A 22,182-nucleotide genomic window follows, 5' to 3' on the forward strand; every position below is an offset into this window, starting at 1 on the left:
TAATTTATATTCAGGTAAAAGTACATATATAAATGAGTTACAAACAGCATGTTGGATTTCTAGACAGAGCTAATATATATACTATGCCTAAATCCACTAATAGGCACAGCTTTTCAAAATGAATGGAATATAATTTCCAGGAGAATAACGCCAAGCCATTACGACTATATAGCACACGGAAGGGGTCAGGATAAGGGTTTGGGGGTGGGACGGGGGGAAAGGAATGGTGCCTCGTTGCAACCCGTTCTCGCAAATTTAATAAGTCAATATTGACTTATTAAATATGTGCATAGGTGACATACTTAACATAATAGATACCCTTAAAAAGATTCATAGAAAACACCGACCTTACCTAACCTTGTTAGTATCTGAAGATAAGCATCTTATTGCTTCGTAATTACAATTATTACCTAACCTATAATAGGTATAGGTTAAGTAATGTAACACATGGTGGACGGTCGGGGGATTGAACGCCGACCTGCATGAAGCGAGACCGTCGCTCTACCGTCCAGCCCAAGTGGTTGGACGTGTTGCAAAATGAGTGGTGAAGGAGGTGTGAGGTGTGGTGACGTCTTGACTGCTGGGGAAATGATGCAAGCATCCTTATCTTTTCCTGTCATACTTGCTTTTCCGTTTTGCCCAAATGTTTTCGTCTTTGAAATATTAAAACTGGATGAAACACTGTTTATGAATTCATGGATTGTGTATATGTGTATGGCGTGTTGAGAATATTAATACAAGTTGTTTTGAAGTTGTATACGTCTATATAAATTACATCTATTTATATTATGTCTATATTTTCTATATATAAAAATATTAGTATTAAAATTTAGCGCGTTTTAATCGCCACGTCGAGTCGTAGTATGAGTCATTCATCCGTCTTCGTATACCTCTTCCTCTCAGCTTTCTCGTCAATAACGCACTACTTATATCCAATATTATATCCACATATCCCCTAGATATAAAACTAAACATAAATATTTATACATTACAAGCATATTGCATAACAATAACTTATCATAAAACATACCTATACCCGTCAGTAGCGACTACCCAAGTCGAAGTTCAGAGAAGCGGACACTGATGACGTAACTGAGCCCTCAAATGTAAATCCTCCAAACATACTAGGAAATAAATATATATTACAGCACCCATTGCTTTTCACCGTCTCTAGAAACCTCGCTACCATAGGCGGAATTTATTACGAGTGTCTGACGGAGGAATTGAAGTATTCTCAAGGCGAAGAGAAGGTTGAATGCTGATGGACATTTTAGGATAAGAGAGAGAGAGAGTCGCCATTTGTCTGAAGCAGAAGAAGGGAGTCGTCTCGAGCAGTATTATCTCGCCTGTGCTTCCCCTCCGCGACGCCTTATCTCACGCCACACGTCGCTAAGATGAACATTAACTTACAGAGAATCGGTCACACCTTCACGGAGAACCTGTGAGTGAGGGAGGGGGGAGTGTGTGTGTCGGGGTGGGCTACGTGACTGGGTCGTACCCACTGGGTATAAGGGTCGTCACTTCTGGTGCCCGGGTTCGAGGCCTCGCCTCTCTCTCTGGATTTGATATATATATATATATATATATATATATATATATATAATTTGTGTCCCTGGTGAAGGGTAAGAGGTGGCCACACTACTGGTTTGAGGTATTATCTCTGTGGTTCTAGTTGACGGGGGAGACTCGACAGCCGTCAGTCGACAGATAGGTGATTGACGGCTGTCAGTCACCTGTCTGTCGTCTGTATATGTACCTGGATTGTACCTGGATGGGGTTGTGAGAGTTGTTCTACGCCCCCAAGCCCGGCCCAGGAGTAGTAGTGTTGTACTCGCCCACAAAGTGATAGTACTCGAGGCTGTCTAGGTTATTGCATGATTGTATTCCTTTTTTAACTGCTTCCTGAAGATTGAAACACAGGTTTTCTCCTTTTATGTAACCAATGCAGGGGGGAGGGAGGGAGGGGCCATATTTAAAGACTTCCTCCTTCCCTTAATGTTTAAGAAACTTTCCCTTGATCTAGAAAAAGGAGAAATTTTAGTCTGCTGTAGACTTAAGGAGCTGCGGGAAAACACTTGTGTATATTAGTGGCTTTACAAGACAGTAGGTCCACCAATGTATTGTATTCTCACAACCCAATGTACCTTTCTTATATATAAATAAATAAATAATAGACCAGTCACATTTGTTGTTCCGCCACCAATGGGGAAGTAGCCTATAGGTCAGGTGTGTCAAACATGCGACCCTCTGCAAGTACACCTGCGGCCCGCACCAAGGATACTGTAATTTGGTCATTTTAAAGTTTTAAAAACCTCCGGAAAAGTTTTAAAAACGTCAGACAAGGCCCTCGTGACAACACAAAGGTGACACGTGTATATATACTGTATATATATGTGTGTGTGTGTATATATATATATATATATATATATATATATATATATAAAATATATATATAAAATATAATATAATATAATATATAATATAATATATAATATATAATATAATATATAATATATATTATAATATAATATATAATATAATATATAATATAATATATAATATAATATATAATATAATATATAATATAATATATAATATATAATATAATATATAATATATAATATAATATATAATATAATATATTATATAATATAATATATAATATAATATATAATATAATATATAATATAATATATAATATAATATAAAAATATGCATGCAGTTGTTATAGCTAGTGTACAGCAGAGGCATATTTAATGTGCTTTGTTTTTACTGCAAAATATAAACCTGCCATATCCATTTATTGGGGATAGTTATACAGTAGCTTGCTTCATGCACCAATTAATTTTTCATTACAGTACAGAATGGTTCAAAGAAACTTGTTGAGTTAACAGAAATTGGGTTAGTTCATTCTTGTTTAAAGTTTGGACCAGGAGCTAGAGCTCTGAACCCAAAAAGACTTTGGCAGGTATGGTTTTATTCATAAAATAAGAACATTTGTTAGGTGGTGAAAACCTGCAAAAAGTGGGCTATTTGCTAGTGGATGCAATGCTGAATTCTAATAATTAGAGTGCAATTTGTATCCAATTATTTTATTCAATGTCATTTTGTTTATTACCTTTTGTTGCCTAAAGCAGTTTTATTCTGCATTTATATGATTTGATAAAAATAATCTAATCTGCTTACCAAGCTAGGCACACACTGACTTTAAACTCATCTGGTTCAGACAAGTATGACAACAGCAGAGTCATACTGATAAGTGTAATGCAATACTGTACGCTTAAAATTGTAAATACGAGACCCCAGTTGCATAGTAGTGTATGTTTGAAATTCTTGCCATTTGCTTGTACTTTTGTTCATTTATTTATTGCATTAATAGATCTCCGAAGTGCTAAACTCTGCTGTTTTCCTTCTCTGCTCAGATGAGGTGCTTCTGTGTCATAAAGAAGGAAATGTAACTTGCCACTTTTATATTTAATAGTCATCCAAGAAGAGTCAGATCATGTGGGTCGTAATCTAGCGGTCATGATTACTAGAGAGGTGCTCGGCAACAGCTTATTAATTCTTAACAGAACCCGAGATTTACAGTATTTGAGATGGTGTGTAGTAAGGTGGTAAACATACTGCTCAATGATTATTTTTTAAAAGAATAAAGGTATTCTTTTTAAGTAGCTCAGTTTGGCAATAAACCTGGTGACTGGTACTGCTCAGGCAACACTGATAGTGTATCTATGATTTGAAGTACAGTTTATGTAAGTACTGTAATCAAGCCTAATAAAATTGCTAACATTATCTACAGTTAATGTCAATTATGCATGTTGAAGTATAAGGAGCACAATTTGGGTAATAAAAATTGAGTAGATTGTGTATTACAATTCATTAATGTATTTTAAACATGTAGTGAATGCATGAGTAATGTTTGATTACCAATTACACTAATTGGTAATGGGTATCAAGGACTACAATGGGGCACTTGGGTTTACCCTCTTAAGGGGCCGGGTGCACAAAAATATTCATCGAAATATGAAATACATATAATGAAAACTGTTAAACAAATCTCTCGTTATTTGGCATCTGCATCATTAAAATTTCATCCCAATATGTTAAGAAATGGATTTTATATGTATTAAAAAAAAAAAAATTGCCCAACCAGTACTGATAAAAATAACACCACCTAGTTAGTGGCACTCATGGCTGATGCAGTGATTAAGAGATGCAAGCACTTGTCCGGCGCACAAAAAATGGTAGTAATAGCAAGGCGGGTCCACAAAGTGGATATGCAGCTGGTGCCTTTCTAGCATTGCTGAGTAATACATAACTCAAATAAATAATAATGAGTAAGCACATTACACACACGTGTTAACATTAAAAACTATGTGAAGTGTATTAAATCATGACTGCATATTTACACTCCTTTTTTAATGAGTTACACTATTTTTATTTTACTGTACTGTAATTGCAAATTTCTAGACAAAATTGTAAATATTATTATTGTTATTACCGAGCTTAGAACCTTTCCAAGTTATCATTTAAATGGTATTTTCAGTGAAGCACCAGTGAGAAAACACCTCAAGAATGTCTACGCCACCTTCACACTGGCCACCATTGCGGCCTCGGCAGGTGGCTATGCTCACATGTTTAGCACCCTCATTGGAGCCGGTCTTCTTACTGGTATAGGAGCCATAGGAGCACTATTATGGCTTGTACTGACCCCCTACGACGGCAAGAACCAACTGCAGCGTCTCTCTCTTCTTGGCACCTTTGCATTCCTCTCTGGCTGCAATCTGGGTCCCTTACTTGACCTTGCTGTTGCAGTCAATCCTGCCTTAGTGAGTTGTGCAATATATTTTATCATATAACGAATGTTTTAGTGGGTACAGTCGTTGCAGAGGTGGCAAATATCTAGCCGTTGGAGGCTACATCTCTCACTTTTTGTACCTTGTGCTTGTAAGTGCTGTATCACAAACAAATTGAGTACAGGAAGTTACACCAATTGACAAGCAGTAATCTCCAATGTCTTATTCATGAATTTTGCATAAATTTAAGTTTGGTTAGTAGTGTAATTAAATGTGGTTATAGTCATCCAAATTCTATTAAAAAATAATTGGGACTGAACTCCCATTATAAATACTTTCAAGGCAAATGGAAATGTCCTCAACATGTAATACAAACTGCATTTTCTTTTCTCAGATATTACAAGCATTGCTGGGCACAAGTGTGGTGTTTGCCTGCTTCTCCCTGTCGGCCCTGTTTGCTCCCAGAGGACACTTCTTGTACCTGGGTGGCACTCTGCTGTCTGCACTCTCCACCCTCTTCTGGCTCTCCCTCCTCAACATCTTCTTTGGATCCCGTCTCCTCTTCCAGGTTAGTCTGACAGGCTAAATAACAAAGATATTCAATTAAGTTCTGGTATTTGGCAGTCAACATTGCAGTGAAAATAGTGTGAGCCCCGGGAGTGCCAACCTTGGCCTTAATGGAGCACTGATGCCACAGTTTTATTTTGGGGAAATGCTGGTAAACTACACAAAATTTAAAATGTTTAGCAGAGTTATGTTCATATTACACTCTTAAAACGTTTAAAATAAAAAAAATATTTCAGTGACTTTGTTAAAGTATGCACAAAATGGATGTACTTTAATTTATACTACTAATAATGATGTTGACCAAGAAATGCCTCCTTCCATGATACAATGCATACCATTGACACTCTGAGAAGGGTCTGGTCACACTTAAGTTTTTTTTAAGGAAGTTGGAAGGATTTCAATAAATGGGAAAATTCGTACAAATAACTTTATTTTTTTTTTTTAATTAAAGTTTCAGGCCCAAAAATCAAAAGCCATATTAAGTCTGTTTTATGCTTTGATTTGAACTAAAAATCAAATCTGGCAATACTGTGTTTTAATGTTTTTTATGATTTTAAGAATTTTTCCCCCTAGTTAGATCTTGATGTTCACTGGTTAACACTTCGACAACATTCCTATGATACTCTGCAACAAGCAATCCATAATCCAAATGACCAAAAGCCAGCCTTGGCCACCTAAATATTTGGTGGTCTGCTCAGTATCATGCTGTTGGCACGAACTCAAAATTACACATTTAATTCTTTTTTTCAGGTGCACCTGTACATTGGACTGGCTGTTATGTGCGGCTTCATAGTTTATGATACGCAGCATATTCTGGAGAAGGTTAGGCATGGAGATAAGGATTATGTTATGCATAGCGTGGAGCTCTTCATAGATTTCATCGGTGTATTCAAGCGCCTTCTCATCATTCTCACAGACAAGGTATTGAAAATTGTGTAATGAGCTGAACTTGTATATATTTATTTTTTTGTTTGGCAAAGTTTACCATGCGGTTGTATGTTATATGAATGCTTCTGCAGAATGTAAATATCCTAACCATATTTATGATCAGAAAGTCATCTTTAAAAGCTTGCACAAACCTGGCATAAATGGAAATGGTGTGGTATTTACACAAGTTTCATTTATTTTTTTTCAGTTATATAATTTCTAACTTTATTTTATGCGCTGTGAAATGTTCACTGTGCTTTTCTATAATAAGGTTACTACTTACTGAATAAGAATTGAATGTTGTATCACTGTTGCAATTCAAGTCAAATTAACGAACTGGGCAACAAGATTCTTGTGACTTGTAAACCTACGCACATGAACTTAAGACATTTGTCATACATTCCTTGCTCTGTTCTCCTAATCCTGACATGTTAGGAGAACAGCTTCTGAGGTTATCCATTTCTTCTACTCCATGTCTTGATTTTTCATGTGTATACTAAATATACAGCTTGTAATAAATAGCAATTTTATGATACAGAAAATTTGTTAAACAATATTTGCTTTCCTTAAAAATAATTGGAAATTGACTTGAATAACGTCTTAAGTTTTACTTAGTGAGTGTGCCTATAGTTTTATATTTTTGTTCTTACTGTTTTTAAGACATGGGCAAATGCCAACACAACTGAGCTTTGGTTTCAAAGTACTTAAGTTTTCTCGTTAAGTCTTCTCCCCTCCCCCCCCCCCCCTTCCCCTTCCGTTTTACAACTGTGGGCCCAAATTTCAGCCCTTCCATTTTTAATTTAGCTCATCTCTTGTAATATGTTTGGTTATGGATATCCTTGGCATTAAGGTATAAAAGATGTTTTTCTTCCATACTTTTTCTCATTTCCTTCTCATCAAATGTTCCCTAGGTTACTTTAATTTGATTGCAGTGTTTAACTAATTTCATTTTTTCAGGAGGCCCAGAGCAAGAGGAGGAGGAGGGATTAATACCTGGGCGACCAGTCTAGAACATAAGCGGTAGGCATACACTTGTCAGGAACAGAACCTGTCTCAAGTTTAGTACCACACTGATGTATTGTAGTTGATTGTAAATCAAATTTTGTATTTTGGTCCAAAAATGCTGTTAGTGTGTTAATTGAAAGTATTAAATATAATGTTTCGTACAGAAGCAGCAGCCTCAAGTGATGAGCCACATGATAGCTCAGTGGAAACTATTTACAATTTATAGCAAAGGAGTATAGTTAATTTGAGGAAAATTTATGAATTTTATGTAGTACGTGACATTGATAATAATGGAAACTTGCCACAATTTTATCATGCACTTTGCTCACTAACGTCCAAGAGCTAGTACAACACACACAATTACTGCTTTTTGCCATTACATCTTGGGTTCTGTCTTTGATTGTCACCTTAGTGTTAATGGACTCATATCTAACTTCACACTTAATATTTTGAGTCTACATTATCCGAGTATATATTTAGTTCATTCTGATTTTATTCATGATGCTAGCTTGAGATGGGATTAGGTCGTAAATATAGGTGTAAGTTGTAAAACAGTTTTTCACATTTCTACTTTGAGAGCTGAAGCTACCATAGTTGACATGCATGCTTAAATTCGATACATTCTACACTAATGTTCTTTAACATCCACTGGTCAAGGGAACCCTTAAGGGATAGCAGGAATGAGTTAAGTTAGCTTTCAGAATTCTAAAAAGTTCTTTGTTGATAGTCCTCTATTGGATTAATTGAAACGTCAAAACGAGTGAGGAAGGCCATATTTTCAAGGTAAGTCTGATGACTACTGTTAGTTCACATCTTTTGATTCTATTTAATGTTTAAATTCAGTTTGGTGCATTGGATTTTGTTAATTTCATAATTGTATTGGTGTTATTAAGTGTTAGAGGAATGATGCTATTTTACCTAGAAATTGATGTGTACAGAATTAAGGGTGTAAATATTAGTCATGCTCTGTTAGTTTCAGAAAAATGTTTACATTTCATTTGAGAAATTCAAAGTTTATTTTATTAATGTTTTAGGAAGCTGTTATTTAATTTTTTTTCATAGAATTAAGGCAATTGCTCATTTTGCTAGATTACTTTTTTTAAGTTTTGGAAATACTTGTACAATATCTAGTTAGTTGTCATGTAAGGCATTTCACTTGTAAGTTTTTTTGTTTTTTTTTTTAATAAACTGTACCTATCATGACTGTCTTGTATATGTAAACTATTTGAAAGTTGCATGGAACCATTGTTCAACACTGGTGGTATTAGAGCAATATTTGCAAATGTCAATGGGGCTTTTGGCAAGTTTAGTTTTAAAAGTTGTGAAAGTAAAGCTTATTTTATTTTTGGGTGTATTTTACAGACGTTCATTATTACAAAACAGATTTTCACAAAAGGAACCACACTTGCCATTTCTCGGGAACTGTTGAATGAATGTAGGTTATATGGTGATTAACGGTCTAGGGTTGGTTCCGTTAAGAAAAAACTTTTTATAAAACCCCAAGGCTTACCTTGTTAGACATTAAAAATCACATTCTAGTTAAATTAACATAATTATGACCAGCCTAGATTCGTATTAACATGAGGTATTGAATAGTTTGGAAGGTATCTGTACTTTGCTGTAAGACCCATCGCCACTAGTGGTAGTGTTGATGTTTCCTGTAGCACTGATCAATAAACTGGGAATTGTATAATCCTCTTGTGATAAAATTACCGTAACTGGAAAAATATTCATCGTTTGTCTGCTGGGGAAACACGAGACAATAACTTTGTTCGGGGACTGTTATCAGTTAAGGTTTGAACCCATTTTCTGCCTTTGATTGTGAAATTGTGTGCCCAATTCTCCCTTTTGCTAATAGCTGCAATACCTCCGCTACCTAGAGCCAACATACCCAAGTTTGAACTTATATTTTACAGAAACCAAAACTTAAATGGTGTAGCTGTGGCAAAGTACTCTACAATGTCATCGTATTTTGTAATGCAGAATATTGTTGGTCAGATCTGGGTAATTGAGATATTGGGGTGTTCTATATCTAATATATGGCAGATTTATGTTGTGAAATTTAATTAGAGTGTATAAGAATATACTGTAATATTTTCTCGACATCTGTAACTGTCACGATTGCCAATAAAGTACTTTTTCATACTTCATACTGCTTTATTATATGGCATTCAACCAACATCCTGAAATTGAATAGTAAAGGTGTATTTGGTAACTTTGCTCTTAAAGTAATTGTGTGCCAAAGGAGAATAAATCGGGGTTAAAGAGTACTTTACTATTCATGGTATAGTACTATACTATATATGTACTATATATAGTATAGAACACAGACGAGGAATCACAACGTGGCTGAAATGTTGACCAAACCACACACTAGACAGTGAAGAGCCGACGATGTTTCGGTCCGTCCTGGACCATTCTCAAGTCAATTGTCGATTGACTAGTATAGTACAGTATTGTACTACAGTATATAGTCTGGTTGTAACCCATTATGGAATTATTCGATCGGTAAAACCACAAATTTGGTAAAGCATTCCATTACTTCAAAATAAGGTAAAACATAGAGTAAAAAAAACTTAAAATGAGCCTAATAGTGTCATGACAATTTGTAATAAATAAAAAAGTAGGTGGGACTATAGGCTAATGTTTTAAAAGATCTTATTGTTCTGAAATAGTGATTAGTGTTTTTTTCTCCATTCAATCACTATTTATCTCAAGATGAGCTTCAGATGTTGACATCTTTCTTGACTGGATGTAATGCATAACTGGGTGATCGTGATATAGCCGGCTGTTACCCTCTGATGATCACTTGCAACTGGCCTGCATTGCACGCTGTAGAGGGCAGCAAAGACTCTAGAAGCACTAGACTGAAATCATGCAACTCTGCTTGATTCTTATGATAAAAATTTTCTTTTTGTTACACAAGAAGCCTGTTAAGGGGGCGTCAGGTTGTCAGTCAAAGTTGTTCAATGTCAACCAATATTATTTGACTAGTTGTATATGAAAAGTGCTTTAATTGTCCCAAGTTTCAGTACTGCAGCATAAATAGAAAGGGAGATTTTTTTTTTTTTTTCCCCCAACGTTTTTTACACATTTTCAAGTCCACACTTCAGAACACACGTTTCAGATATAATTATTCTGTGACACTTTTCTGACACATTAGCATATAATAAAGGACCTTGAGATATAGAATTTCCAAAACATCTTTAGTTTTCCTAATACAAATGTTCAAAGTTCCCAAAATTTTTTTTGCAAATATGGCACGTTTATTGCTATTATAAAATCAATAAATGAACTTAGAGAAAAATGAAAACTCTCCAATGTAGAGACATGCCCTCCACATATACTGTGTAAGTTTCATGTAAATTGAATAAAAAATGAATCGGTTTTGTAAACGTTTGTGTCAATTGAAAAAAAAAAAACAGAAATGAATGAAGTCTATGGTTCTAAAATCTGTGGCTGAGGTTGACATCAACCAATTTTCTCCAAAATTGGTGTCCTTACAGACAGCCTTACGTACAGTCAGGTGTGTAAGTTTGATGCAAATCGCCCGAAAAAAAAAATAATTAAAAAAAAAATTGCTTTTTTTTTTTCTTAAAAATTTTTTTCAATTAAACTAATTATAATATTTGTTTAATATATACTATTGTGATAGCAAAGAGTCATAGCTATGATTTCAGTTGACACTTTTGATTGATAATCGATTTTGACCATTTTGGTATAATTTTCACAACTACAATATTTTTTTTCTCCCTTCCTATTTATGCTACGATGCTGAAACTTGGACCAGATGAAACACTTTTCATATAGAACTTGTCAAAAAAGTTTGATTGAAATCGAACGCGTTTTCATTTGTTGCATTTTTAGGGCAAATTGTAATCTAAGGCCCCCTTAAGTTTACAGAGATCCCCTCACAAGCCAATGTTCAAGAAACAGAACCAGCAAGCTATCACCAGCTTTCCTTTTGCTTACTAACGTTTGGCTCCTTCATGTGGACCAATCGGGTTGTAGGCTTGTTAGTGCACCATTGTCCTACTTGCCAAATGAACACGCAAGCCAAAGAAGACCTACGCTGCTCAAGGAGAGCATTTGACCTCCAAAGGTGACTTATGACTGTCCGTGGCTTAGGGATCTCTGAACATTCCAATGCCACACAGCTATCCCTAGTGTATTCCTTCACCACCTGGAAGAACCGAGGCTTAAAAGAAATAGCCTCTACATTTTAGCCGATTGATTGCCAGCACTGATGACTCGCTTTTGTTTTTCCAGCTTAAGTCACCGATCTTCAACTTGGTAAAGGAGAAGCTTCAATGTCAGCAACTGATTGCTGACTAGAGCAGGGCAGAGGGCTTGAGTGAGGCTGGGGGTAGAGAGCTCGGATGCAGGAAGAGAGCTTACAGCGTTGAGCTCTGAATGTGGGCGGAGTCAAAGAGCAAGTGCTGGTCAAGAGTGTGGAAACTCATTGCGGCCTTAGTCTGGCTGGCTGCTCTGTAGCGAGACTGAAGCGTCTTGCGAGGATAGGAACTGGTCTTGAGTCTTACATTGTTGCTGGTGAGTGTTGAAGATGTGCTGTGTATCTCAATCATCTGTACTGGATCACTAAACAAGTACAGATTGACTCGATTCTGCATACAGCGTCTTACATTAAAATCTTCTCACCTTGGCCAGAATGACCAACATCTAGCAGGTTGGGAAGATATTAATTGAAATTAATTGCACACTTGGGAATTGTAATTAGTGAACCTAGGTTCCACATTCCATGGAACTTCTTGGAATGTGGAACACTTAGAGATAGGTTATGAGGAATTAAGAACATCAAATTATCTGCACTTAAGCTAAGGAGAATATGGAGCAAGTATATTACTTTTTAATATAGTTGCTACATGGTGAATATTTAGTGAGAGGTGAGCTGGTCCATGAAAGATCATACAAACTGTACTTGCCTAGTTATGCTTGCAGGGGATGAACTTCAGCTCTTTGGTTCCGCCTCTCAATTTGTCAATCTACTGATGTACAGGTTCTTGAGCTCCATATCTACATTTGAAATTATGTATGGAGTCGGCCACCACCACATCACTTCCTAATGTATTCCATTTGCTAACTACTGACACTGAAAAAAGTATTTTCTAATATGTCTGTGACTTATTTGGGTATTCGGTTTCCACCTGTGTCCCCTTGTGTGTGTACCATCCATATTAAATGAACCGTCCTTATCTACCCTGAGAATTTTGTGATGATGTCTTTCTGTGACGTGACGTGCAATTCAGGCAGCTTTTCCTCGTAACTCATACCTCTCGAGTTTTGGGACTAGTCTGGGGGGACATATCTTTGAACCTTCTCCAGCTTTGTCTTGTGCCTGACAAGCTGCATGCTCCAGGATTGGTCTTACATGTGGTATACAAGGTTCTGACTGGTTCCTTACACAGGTTCCTGAAGGCAGTTCTGATGTTAATATAAATAGCCTTGCATACGCCACTGATATTTTCATGTGGGCTTCAGCATATCAACTCCTAGAACTTTGTTTCCATTAAGGACTTTGTCTCCCATTCGGTGCCCTGTGTCTGGCCTACTGTTCCCTCCACCTAGTTTCATTACCTTACATTTACTTAGGTTGAACTTTAGTAGCCATTTGTTAGACCATTCCTCCAGTTTGTCTCGGTCCTCTTGCTATCTTCCTCTGGCTTAATCCTCCTATAATTTTTGCATCGTCAGCAAACATTGAGAGGAATGCATCTATTCCCTCTGGGAGATCATTTACATATACTGTATCAGAAACTGGATAGGTCCATGGACTGAACCCTGTGAGATTCCACTGGTGCCCTTGCTCTTTTCTGGCAATCCAAAAATATGCAGTCTGCACACCCTTCTCTCTGTTGCTTAATTTTTGTCGCCTGGTCATAGAATTCAGTTCTATGATGTGAGTATTCTTTTTGTGTGTGTCACACCATGTATGTGGCACTTAATTGGAGCTTTGTGTAAGCTCTGGCACCCAGTCGTCATGGCTAGATTTGAACCTTAGGGTGATGTATCTATAGATTCTGGTGTCATTACTGTATATGGTGATTAGACATTTATTTATTTTTTTGTAGTTTAAGGTAAAAAATACAAATTTTTTTAAGGTTCAATATATTAATGTCAACTTCTTCAGATTTTGAGACTTAAGATGGACAGATGCTTAAAAAAGTATGGGGTAATTTTAAGAATAAAAACATTAAATAAATAAATTTTATTACACTGACAAATTAAGACGTGACAATTGTACAATATATACAGAAGAATATTTACAGGACAATGTAAGAAAGAGTTAAGGAATATAACTGATGCAACCCTCAAGTTGTGCTACCACAGTAATAATCAGATGATTGCCAATGTGACAAGACATCCATCTTGCTCTCTACTACTCGCAACAACAATTGTGGTAACCATTACCTGGGACAACTATTTCTTGTTTCACACTACTAGCAGCAACTATCAATTAATAATACTTATGGCATTAATAGCAGTTGCCACTAGCTGCAATAAAACAGCTTCACTCGCCAAAGGCAACCATCAGTTACAAACACCCATGGCATCAACAGCAGTCACCACCAGCTGCAGAAACAGCTTCATTAACCAGCAGTGTAGCAGCCGCTAGTCCCATCATGAAGAGGCATAACACAAACTAACACAGAAAACATTCAGGTGGAAGTGACCACAGCTCTGGGCGCACATATTGGACACCACGTCAGTGCTAATCGGCGTAGCACTGATGTGGAGATCCAGGTTTATGTAGAATATAAATGTAGATGTATGTAGTTTGAAAGCCTTGTATCTGGGTTGAGCTGGGCACCAAGGCAAAGTTTTATAAGCAGTCATGTTGAGAGGATAAACACCACAGTTAAGTGGCAGTACCATATGTCATAACAGTATATATAACCACATATATTTACTCTGATGGCAAAAATAGAACTACAGTACCTGTATTAAACTATATCGTGCCAACTCTTTTTGCCCTAGTAAAATTTTTGTTATACTAGGCTAACCTGGGCATTCTAATTACTTGCCAAGAATTCTTCAAGCATGTAAATACATTATTTAAATGTTGATTGTAATGAGTGTGACAAGATACACTCTGCCTTAACCATCTAGAATTTATAACCTTTACATACAAAAGGTCAATATTTGGAAGTAGAAAGGCAGTGCACTCTAAATCTACAACCATTCAGTTTCTAGTATGACAGTATTGTTGATATGAAGGAACGATATATATACATCAAAACTGGCACAATATTTGTAGGTAATGCCACTCCTAACATTTTTTTTTTGATCATCAAAGTCATTAGACCTGCGCTAGGCAGAGATGCATTGTGGTAACTGAAAAATATCAGTACAGCATAATACCTTACCTATGATATACCAAAATGTTCCTGATAATTTTTACTATGACTATCAGTACTCTCTCAAAGTATTGAAATGGAAATTTTAACAAATTAATTAAAGGATTAGTGTAATATAAATTGAAAATTACCATATATTGTATTATCTGTATAATTTTTAAACATTTTGGTGAAAGGATTAATATAAATTACATTATTATACTTTTAAATAACCTAAATATTTGTTAAGACAATGTTTCCATCTTAAAATATGCCAAGTTTATGGCCCACTAATGAATATGTTGAACTGTTGAATATCACAATGCACTCTCATATACCATGACGCATGCAGCTTGTGCAGTGGATCTTCAAATCTAAATGGATATACTGTCTGCTCTAGCTGCGAGGCAAGAAAACAAGTGCTTCTCTACGAGAATACAGGACAACTTGACAAGTTTCATTTGAATCTACTCTGCCTGATAAGGAATTCTGATGGAGCTTGAAAAATCAAACTTATGAAAAAAAATCAATGAGCACGGCTTAAAACAGTTACTGAGCAGGCAGTCGTGTCCAAAGTCTGTAAATACAGATATACATTTGAGAAATGTAAAGTTGCCTTCCCATCAAGACAGTGAGGTACAATACTCCAGGCTTCCAAACTGCCCAAAACAATTACAGTTTTCCACTCCTACATTTTCTGTTCAAAGCTAACCCCATTATTTGAGATCACAGATAGACAGTCATATGCCCTCTTTGAGAAATTAACTTGAAATGCTCACTAATGTTTGTTACAGCAAGGTTAGAATAATCTGTATGAACATTTTATGCCATATAATTCTTTCAAGGTAGCCAAAACGTCAACAATTGATTTTTAATTCAATTTTTCATTCCACTTTATCACATGTCTCTCAGTGTGTCTTGTTTCCAAGGTAATACACCTCGTGCAGTCTGAGCTCCAGAATGCCGCATAATGCAAGGGGACCGAAATATCCAATGGAGTTCAGCAGTTTAGCTTCTCAAGAGAAAAGCATAAGCAGGTAAAATCCAAGGCACCATTTCCTGCACCGAGCCCCACAGTGTCACTCACTGGCTCTGAGCCCCCACGGCCTACTGCAATACCACACGAGCAAAGGCACCGTTCATAGGGCCTTTTCTTTCCGCTTGGAAAAAGCTGTGTATAGGTCAACATGAGGTCAATAGCAATGCTTCATAGCATGAGCATTTTTGATCATGTCTTGATTCAAAAGTTGTGCAGCCAATCTCAGGTCCTCGATGGGCTTAGAAGTAGAGGTCAGCATTGAAGGGATTGTTATCATTAACAGGGACAGGCATCGCCATAGGCACTGGCACGCCACCAATCCTGAGGTCGTCCACGTTGCCCCATCCGTTGGTACTCTCCACTGCACCACTCACCTGCAAAAGAAGATCTTGATTATATACACGAGTAGTGCAACTTTTATTGACCATCTTATGAGAATGCACAATATTAGGTTTTGGTGAAAAGATGCTTTCATATCTTAGGGGTGACAATAATGGATTGAAAAATATTTAATATTTTGTTACACGTTTACCTCGGCATAACACCCTAAACCTGTTTCTTCACCTACGTAGATTTTTTTCTTCAGCTTTCCCGCTTTATTATTGAATTTATTACTCTCGTCGCCTACTTCTTCATGTAGTATTTATATTTTCGTATCTTTTTTTTTTATTTTATTTTTTTTAGAAGACGTGGGTAAAGAGCCCTGTGGGTTATTCGTGCACATTACACACACACACTGCTAAGGAATAATCATTCAGCAGGCAACAACAGCCACGGATATTGAAAAATTCATTATATTTTGCTTTATAGATTTTATTGTTTATTATGTTATATTTGAATGTTAACTTGGGGTTGGTACAGTATTAAAAAAGATCATGGTATAGCAATCTTATGTTTCGCGAGAGAAAACACATAGTGGAGTTTAATGGTAGACAAAGAGCCAGCAGTGTAAAGGGTGGGTGGGGGGGGGGGGGTAATAGCCTAACGATGTGCGCAGAAGGGAGCGGCCTTGACCTCTCCCCCCAAAATCAGCCCCATTACCCCCCACCCCATCTCTTTAACCCATCTCCCTTCCCCCACACACACTAGCACGTGTGGCCTTCAACTGGCAACATCAAGGACCAAGAGAACGACCGCACACTTTACAATCTAACCAATTGTATGTAAATAGAGTGGTACGGAGCGGGGGGGGGGGGTTACACGACTGGTCCAGACGCTGAAAGTCTACTTCACTCTAGAATTATCTTCAGGTCTTATTAAAGTACCAACTAAACTCGAAATACTTTGTCAGTAACTTATTGCATGCTATTTAGTTTTAAGATTTTACAGGAAACGCTGTGCGAGATTTGCCGCCTCTATTGTGTTTTATTATTACTGGAGATCCCCTACAGCCGTGGCCCTGGACACTAAGTCACGCTCAATGCCTGATTTTTATCATTATTTACTCCGTGAATAATCGATCTCAATTACGGGCTCACTATACCCCGTGCTACATGGAAATGTAGTTCCGAGCAGCTGAATCTAAACCAACAGCGTGCCTCAGGGTACAAAGTGAAATTCCAAAGATAAAGTTGAGCGTAGTGTCCAGCCAAATCATTGTTGTGAAGGAATTCCCGCTCCAGGAATGTGTACGTGACGCTCCAGCCAGACGCGCTGGCACCAGTCCGCCAACGTTGCCACACCTCTAGTAACAAATGCCATTATCGCTTGCAATCTTGAAGACGCTCAATGGCGAAAATACAAGGGAAATCATCGCAAGCAAAGATGTATAATATAACTGTAGCATAATTTGTGATTTGTCTTATATATTGACAAAGATCGATGTAAGGAATGGTGCCCGACGTGACAACGTGGCACCCCTGGCACTGGGAATTCCAGAACTCTGGCTTGCCACTATCAAGTCGTCGGGAATGTGTGCCAACCCGGCACTCCAACAAAGACACTCCTCCAGTCAAAACAAACCAACGTTTACCGTCTCTTGCCCGCTGCTGTCAAAACACGGGAGGAAGTGTTGTGTAATGTTACTAGCTGCGTCCTGTTGAGTACAATGTTTTGGAGTACATTGTCAGCAAGTTCCTGTTGGTAATGTGCTCAAGCTGAATATTACTCCCTGACAAGGTGTGTGCTCAGCTACACACAGTAATCCACAGGGATTGTACTAGATCAAGCTCAGGATCAATTGTTTCAAGCGTGGGTTGGACATTTATATGAGTGGGATTGGGTGGTTATAAATAGGAGCTGCCTCGTATGGGCCAATAGGCCTTCTGCAGTTGCCTTTGTTCTTACTATTTGACATTTTTCCAAGTAATTTGAAAATATTACTTTACCATGTAGTTAAGAATGTTGGTATAATACGTTGTCTCTCGGCTAGTATGCCTGTGGGTTATCCCAGATATAACCACAAAGTCCCCATTAACTCATATAGAAAATCCAGAGTCACGTTACGGCCACGAGGCTTCCCCCCCCCCCCCTCCCCCTGCGTGAGTCAGCTGAGGGAACTCCAAACTGATATAGGCCCGTGAAGCCTCCACTTGGCAGCCAGGTGAACTACCACCGGTCGACGGCCTCGGCTCTTCTCGTTTCCTTCAAATAAAAAGAAAAAACACGCCGACCTTCCATTTGCCGTCAGTCTTCTCACCGTCATATATGGTCACGTGTCAACACCTGCCTCTTAGGCTCTTACATTAACTGTGCACTACTATGCTTATGCAAGTGTTTAATTTGACATTAACATTAGTTATTTCGTTAATAATAATAGTGGTATTATTGGTAATAACAGTCAAGTCAGGGCTAGAGCTCTGGTCGTTCCTGAGGACACTGGACAATACGAAGAACGCTCCAAATTGTAAACTAGCGGTGATGTAGAAATTATCATAAAATACGGACTTTTAAGCATTTTGGATGTACTGTATTTTTTATATAATGTCAATGCATTAATCAAATTAATCAAGTGCATACATAAATAGTGTGACATCATAACGAAATAGATTTTGTTGTTAACGCGGCTAATGTGGCAAAAATAAAATTTGAAGGACAGAGGATGTATAAGATGTGAATTATTAAGAGTTGTACGAGTGTGTGTTGAAATGATACGAGTTGTTAACACTAGCATATGACTGGTGACTTGGCAGCTATTGTAAAAGATGCAGATGGGATTATATAAGTAAATAGCTATCGGAGAATGATGGAGACTATTGACAGTTATCTGTAACTGGATATTAGTTTATGAAGGAGCGAGTAAGTCAATCAGCCACAGTAGCCTGGTGATAAGTGTGGTTGACAGTGTCTACTACATCATTATTTTTCTGCCAACTGCCCAGCCTCGAGGTGAAACACATACCAGGAGATTCCTGAGATCAGCCATCAGTATTGACGTGGAAATCAACTTAAGAGAAGTCAATAACCTCGCCAGGTTATCATCACTAAAGTCGATCTTATTTAAAAATTAAAGCGATAATCTTATCAAGAGAGATAAAAAACTGTGCGGGCAAAAGAATCTTTATACAATAAAACTGGTAAAACTTTGGTCGAGACGACGGGCCATAATTTCTTTAATATAAACATACCTTGAGGTTACCTTGAGGTGCTTCCGGGGCTTAGTGTCCCCGCGGCCCGGTCGTCGACCAGGCCTCCTATTCCTCTTCAAAATATAATTTTGCCTGTACTCGCTTTGGGAAAACGTGAATTCGTCTATTAAGAATTTAAACAACAGATGGCAAGAAATTGATGGAAAAATACATTCTTATTGTACATTATTAAATCCCACAGTAAAAACTAGTTCTACTGGGTTGTACCGGCCATCTCAACCAGCTCAAAAAAGGAGACGATGCTAATCTGTTGTTTGTTCGTTGACCTGTTAGGTAGACCTTGCCTCATGTTATCCTTCGTTAGAAATCCGCTTTGACGCAACAATATTGATTTCGAAATGATAAAAAGAACTTGTTTGGGGGATACACCCGGATGTTCGATACCATGTTGAACAAATTACCATGTTGCGTGTAACACTGATACTTGGTCCGGAATGTGAAGATCCGGAGGCACTGTAGCGTCAGGGTGGCCAATGTGCACGTACACACCCAAATGGGTTTTATGTTGTGCTGGACGCGTGATGAGCAGGTCGCTCGCTGCACGCGTATTGAGCAGGTCGCTCGCTGCACGCGTATTGAGCAGGTCGCTCGCTGCACGCGTATTGAGCAGGTCGCTCGCTGCACGCGTATTGAGCAGGTCGCTCGCTGCACGCGTATTGAGCAGGTCGCTCGCTGCACGCGTATTGAGCAGGTCGCTCGCTGCACGCGTATTGAGCAGGTCGCTCGCTGCACGCGTATTGAGCAGGTCGCTCGCTGGTCGCGTGCTGAGCAGGCCGCTCGCTGCACGCGTATTGAGCAGGTCGCTCGCTGGTCGCGTGCTGAGCAGGTCGCTCGCTGGACGCGTGTTGAGCAGATCGCTCGCTGGACGCGTGTTGAGCAGGCCGCTCGCTGGACGCAAAAACAAACCTGTCCGTCCAGTTCGTACACTGCCACTACTGCCCACGCGTGTTCACCAAAATACTGACACTGCGGAGTGCAGCATAATCCAACATACGCATTTTTTTGTTAAAACAACTTTGAGAATTTTTGCCATTTACAACACGTGTGTGTGTGTGTGTTTAACCGATGTATTAAGGGTCTTCACATGTTATGTGAGCATTGTTTTCGCATTCTACTTTCATCTCAAACATGAGCGGCTCTTCCCAACTTTTCTCACGTACGCCTGAAACACCGACGCGCCATGTTTGCGAACAATCGACCTTCAGGAGAATCAAATTAATGAACCCTTGATGGAGGCCGGCAGGGAAGTCCCCCCAGAGGTTGGCGGCTCCTCCACCAGTACGTCTCGGGACACGGGTCGAAGCCAGACAAGGTCGTTTAGTGCAGGGAGGTTCGGACGGCAGTAAAAACTCGCTAGGCGACTACGGAACCTCCATTGTATGCTATTTTTGGTCGCCGGGCCCGCAGGCGCCTCGCTGATTTAGAAATTCGACGTTTTGTTTACAACAAATATCTTGTTCAGGGTTCATGTAGGTTCGAGTGTTGGTTTGCAAAGATTTGTTTGCATTAACCGAAGAACCACAAAATGTTTCAGTTGATTCGCTCTTGCCATTTTTAGAAGCTCAAATACAGCGACCTTTGCAGCCTGTACTGTACTTGAAACGAATAACTATATTTAACAGGAATGAGATTGTAAATTTTAATAGTGAATCAGGACTATGACTTAAAGTACAAAAGTATGACAGGACTAACCAGCTCGTTAAGATGGTTGCCAAGCCTTAATGTACCAGTATACAAGGGAACAACTCTTGTTGTTGGTTTACGGTGACGACGATCGAAGGAGTGGGTGCGTGAATGGATTATCAGGAGAAAGCACCAAGCCATTACGACTATATGACATTTGGAAGGCGCCAGGATAAGGATTTGGAATGGGACGAGGAAAGGAATTGGCGCCTAACCACTTGGACGGTCGGGGATTGAACGCCGACCAGTATGAAGCAAGACCGTCGCTCTACCGTCCATCCCAAGTGGTTGGACGGTGGATGAGAACCCAACGGAAGCAGCAACCCGTCCTCGACTCAAGTTCATCACAGATAGCGGTCGACCCCACAGACGCATTCATAAATGTGTACATGCTCTTCATTCAAAACGGGAATTTTCTCAAATAGAAATTAATATTATAATATATTAGCATATTGTTTATATATAGGCATAGGTTAGGTGTTTAGGTTCTGTTGGCGATTATTTGTAGTACGTGGGTGAAGCATTTACAGCATTGTGGTTCGAACAAAATTCGTCAGTGAAGCATTTGTTCCGGAAGTGTTCGAATGAAATGAGTTGTGAGTCGTGTATAAACCGTTTTTCACCCATAAATAGAAGGTTTGGCGGTTGCATGGAATCACTTTTAGATCTTTGTTTGCAGGACGGACTGGGAAGCTGTCACCTATCAAGATACGGAGGCTATTAACACCTAGGAAGTTAAGGTATTTAATAACCTCTTTTTAACCCCTTGTGATTTAAGACGAATCAAACCAAACGTACCTTCCCTCCTCCCCTGTGGTACATAACGGAGGCATGATATAACCCTGATGATGACATGACCTTACCTACCTCATCGTAGTCGAGGTCGTCGTCAGCAGTGAGGTACGGGGGTAGGGCGTCACTAGGGGCACCAAGCTCCAGGAGGAGGTTAGCCAGGCCCGTCGCTCCGTTCGCTAAGGCCAACTGTAAGATAGAAACACAGATGTCAGCGCCGGCGTGATGTGTCTGCACGCTAGTTACTCTACATAATGTGACCATCAACTTGTTGGTGTGCAAGCGCCTTCTTGTGATACGTATTTAATTATAATAGATTTGAAGTGATTAGTACGGCCATGCAAGATTGGTTAAATACAGTGAAGGTTTGCATTTTTTTTATTAGCGTAGGCATGAAAACTTTATTAGTACAATTGTTCACGTTGATTACT

At 38.5% G+C, this 22,182-nt stretch overlaps 3 protein-coding genes across 4 annotated transcripts in view; 2 read left to right on the forward strand and 1 right to left on the reverse strand.

Moving 5' to 3' along the window:
- Positions 1-1,128: 1,128 nt before the first annotated feature.
- On the forward strand, positions 1,129-9,445 carry BI-1 (Bax Inhibitor-1). The gene is made up of 5 exons (XM_045764328.2): positions 1,129-1,441; positions 4,547-4,829; positions 5,191-5,364; positions 6,114-6,284; positions 7,248-9,445. Exons 1-5 carry the CDS (start codon positions 1,395-1,397, stop codon positions 7,278-7,280), a joined length of 708 nt encoding a protein of 235 aa, XP_045620284.1. The 5' UTR covers positions 1,129-1,394; the 3' UTR covers positions 7,281-9,445.
- Positions 9,446-13,506: 4,061 nt separating this feature from the next.
- Positions 13,507-22,182, reverse strand: part of LOC123771684 (NF-kappa-B inhibitor alpha) — a 54,978-nt gene continuing 46,302 nt past the window's right edge. Inside the window, exons 6-7 of one of the 2 annotated variants that reach the window (XM_069313362.1) lie at positions 21,823-21,940; positions 13,507-16,063 (exon numbers count right to left, since the gene is read on the reverse strand). In XM_069313362.1, the coding sequence (XP_069169463.1) occupies positions 15,966-16,063; positions 21,823-21,940 (216 nt within the window). In that variant the 3' untranslated portion in view covers positions 13,507-15,965. The remainder of the gene's footprint in view (positions 16,064-21,822; positions 21,941-22,182) is intronic. The other variant, XM_069313361.1, reaches the window with a different exon arrangement.
- Positions 21,638-22,182, forward strand: part of LOC123771681 (uncharacterized) — a 148,847-nt gene continuing 148,302 nt past the window's right edge. Inside the window, exon 1 of the mRNA XM_069313363.1 lies at positions 21,638-21,699. The gene's annotated coding sequence lies outside the window, so the exon portion shown is untranslated. The remainder of the gene's footprint in view (positions 21,700-22,182) is intronic.

Source organism: Procambarus clarkii, chromosome 75, assembly GCF_040958095.1.
Source record: "Procambarus clarkii isolate CNS0578487 chromosome 75, FALCON_Pclarkii_2.0, whole genome shotgun sequence".
Taxonomy (NCBI): domain Eukaryota; kingdom Metazoa; phylum Arthropoda; class Malacostraca; order Decapoda; family Cambaridae; genus Procambarus; species Procambarus clarkii.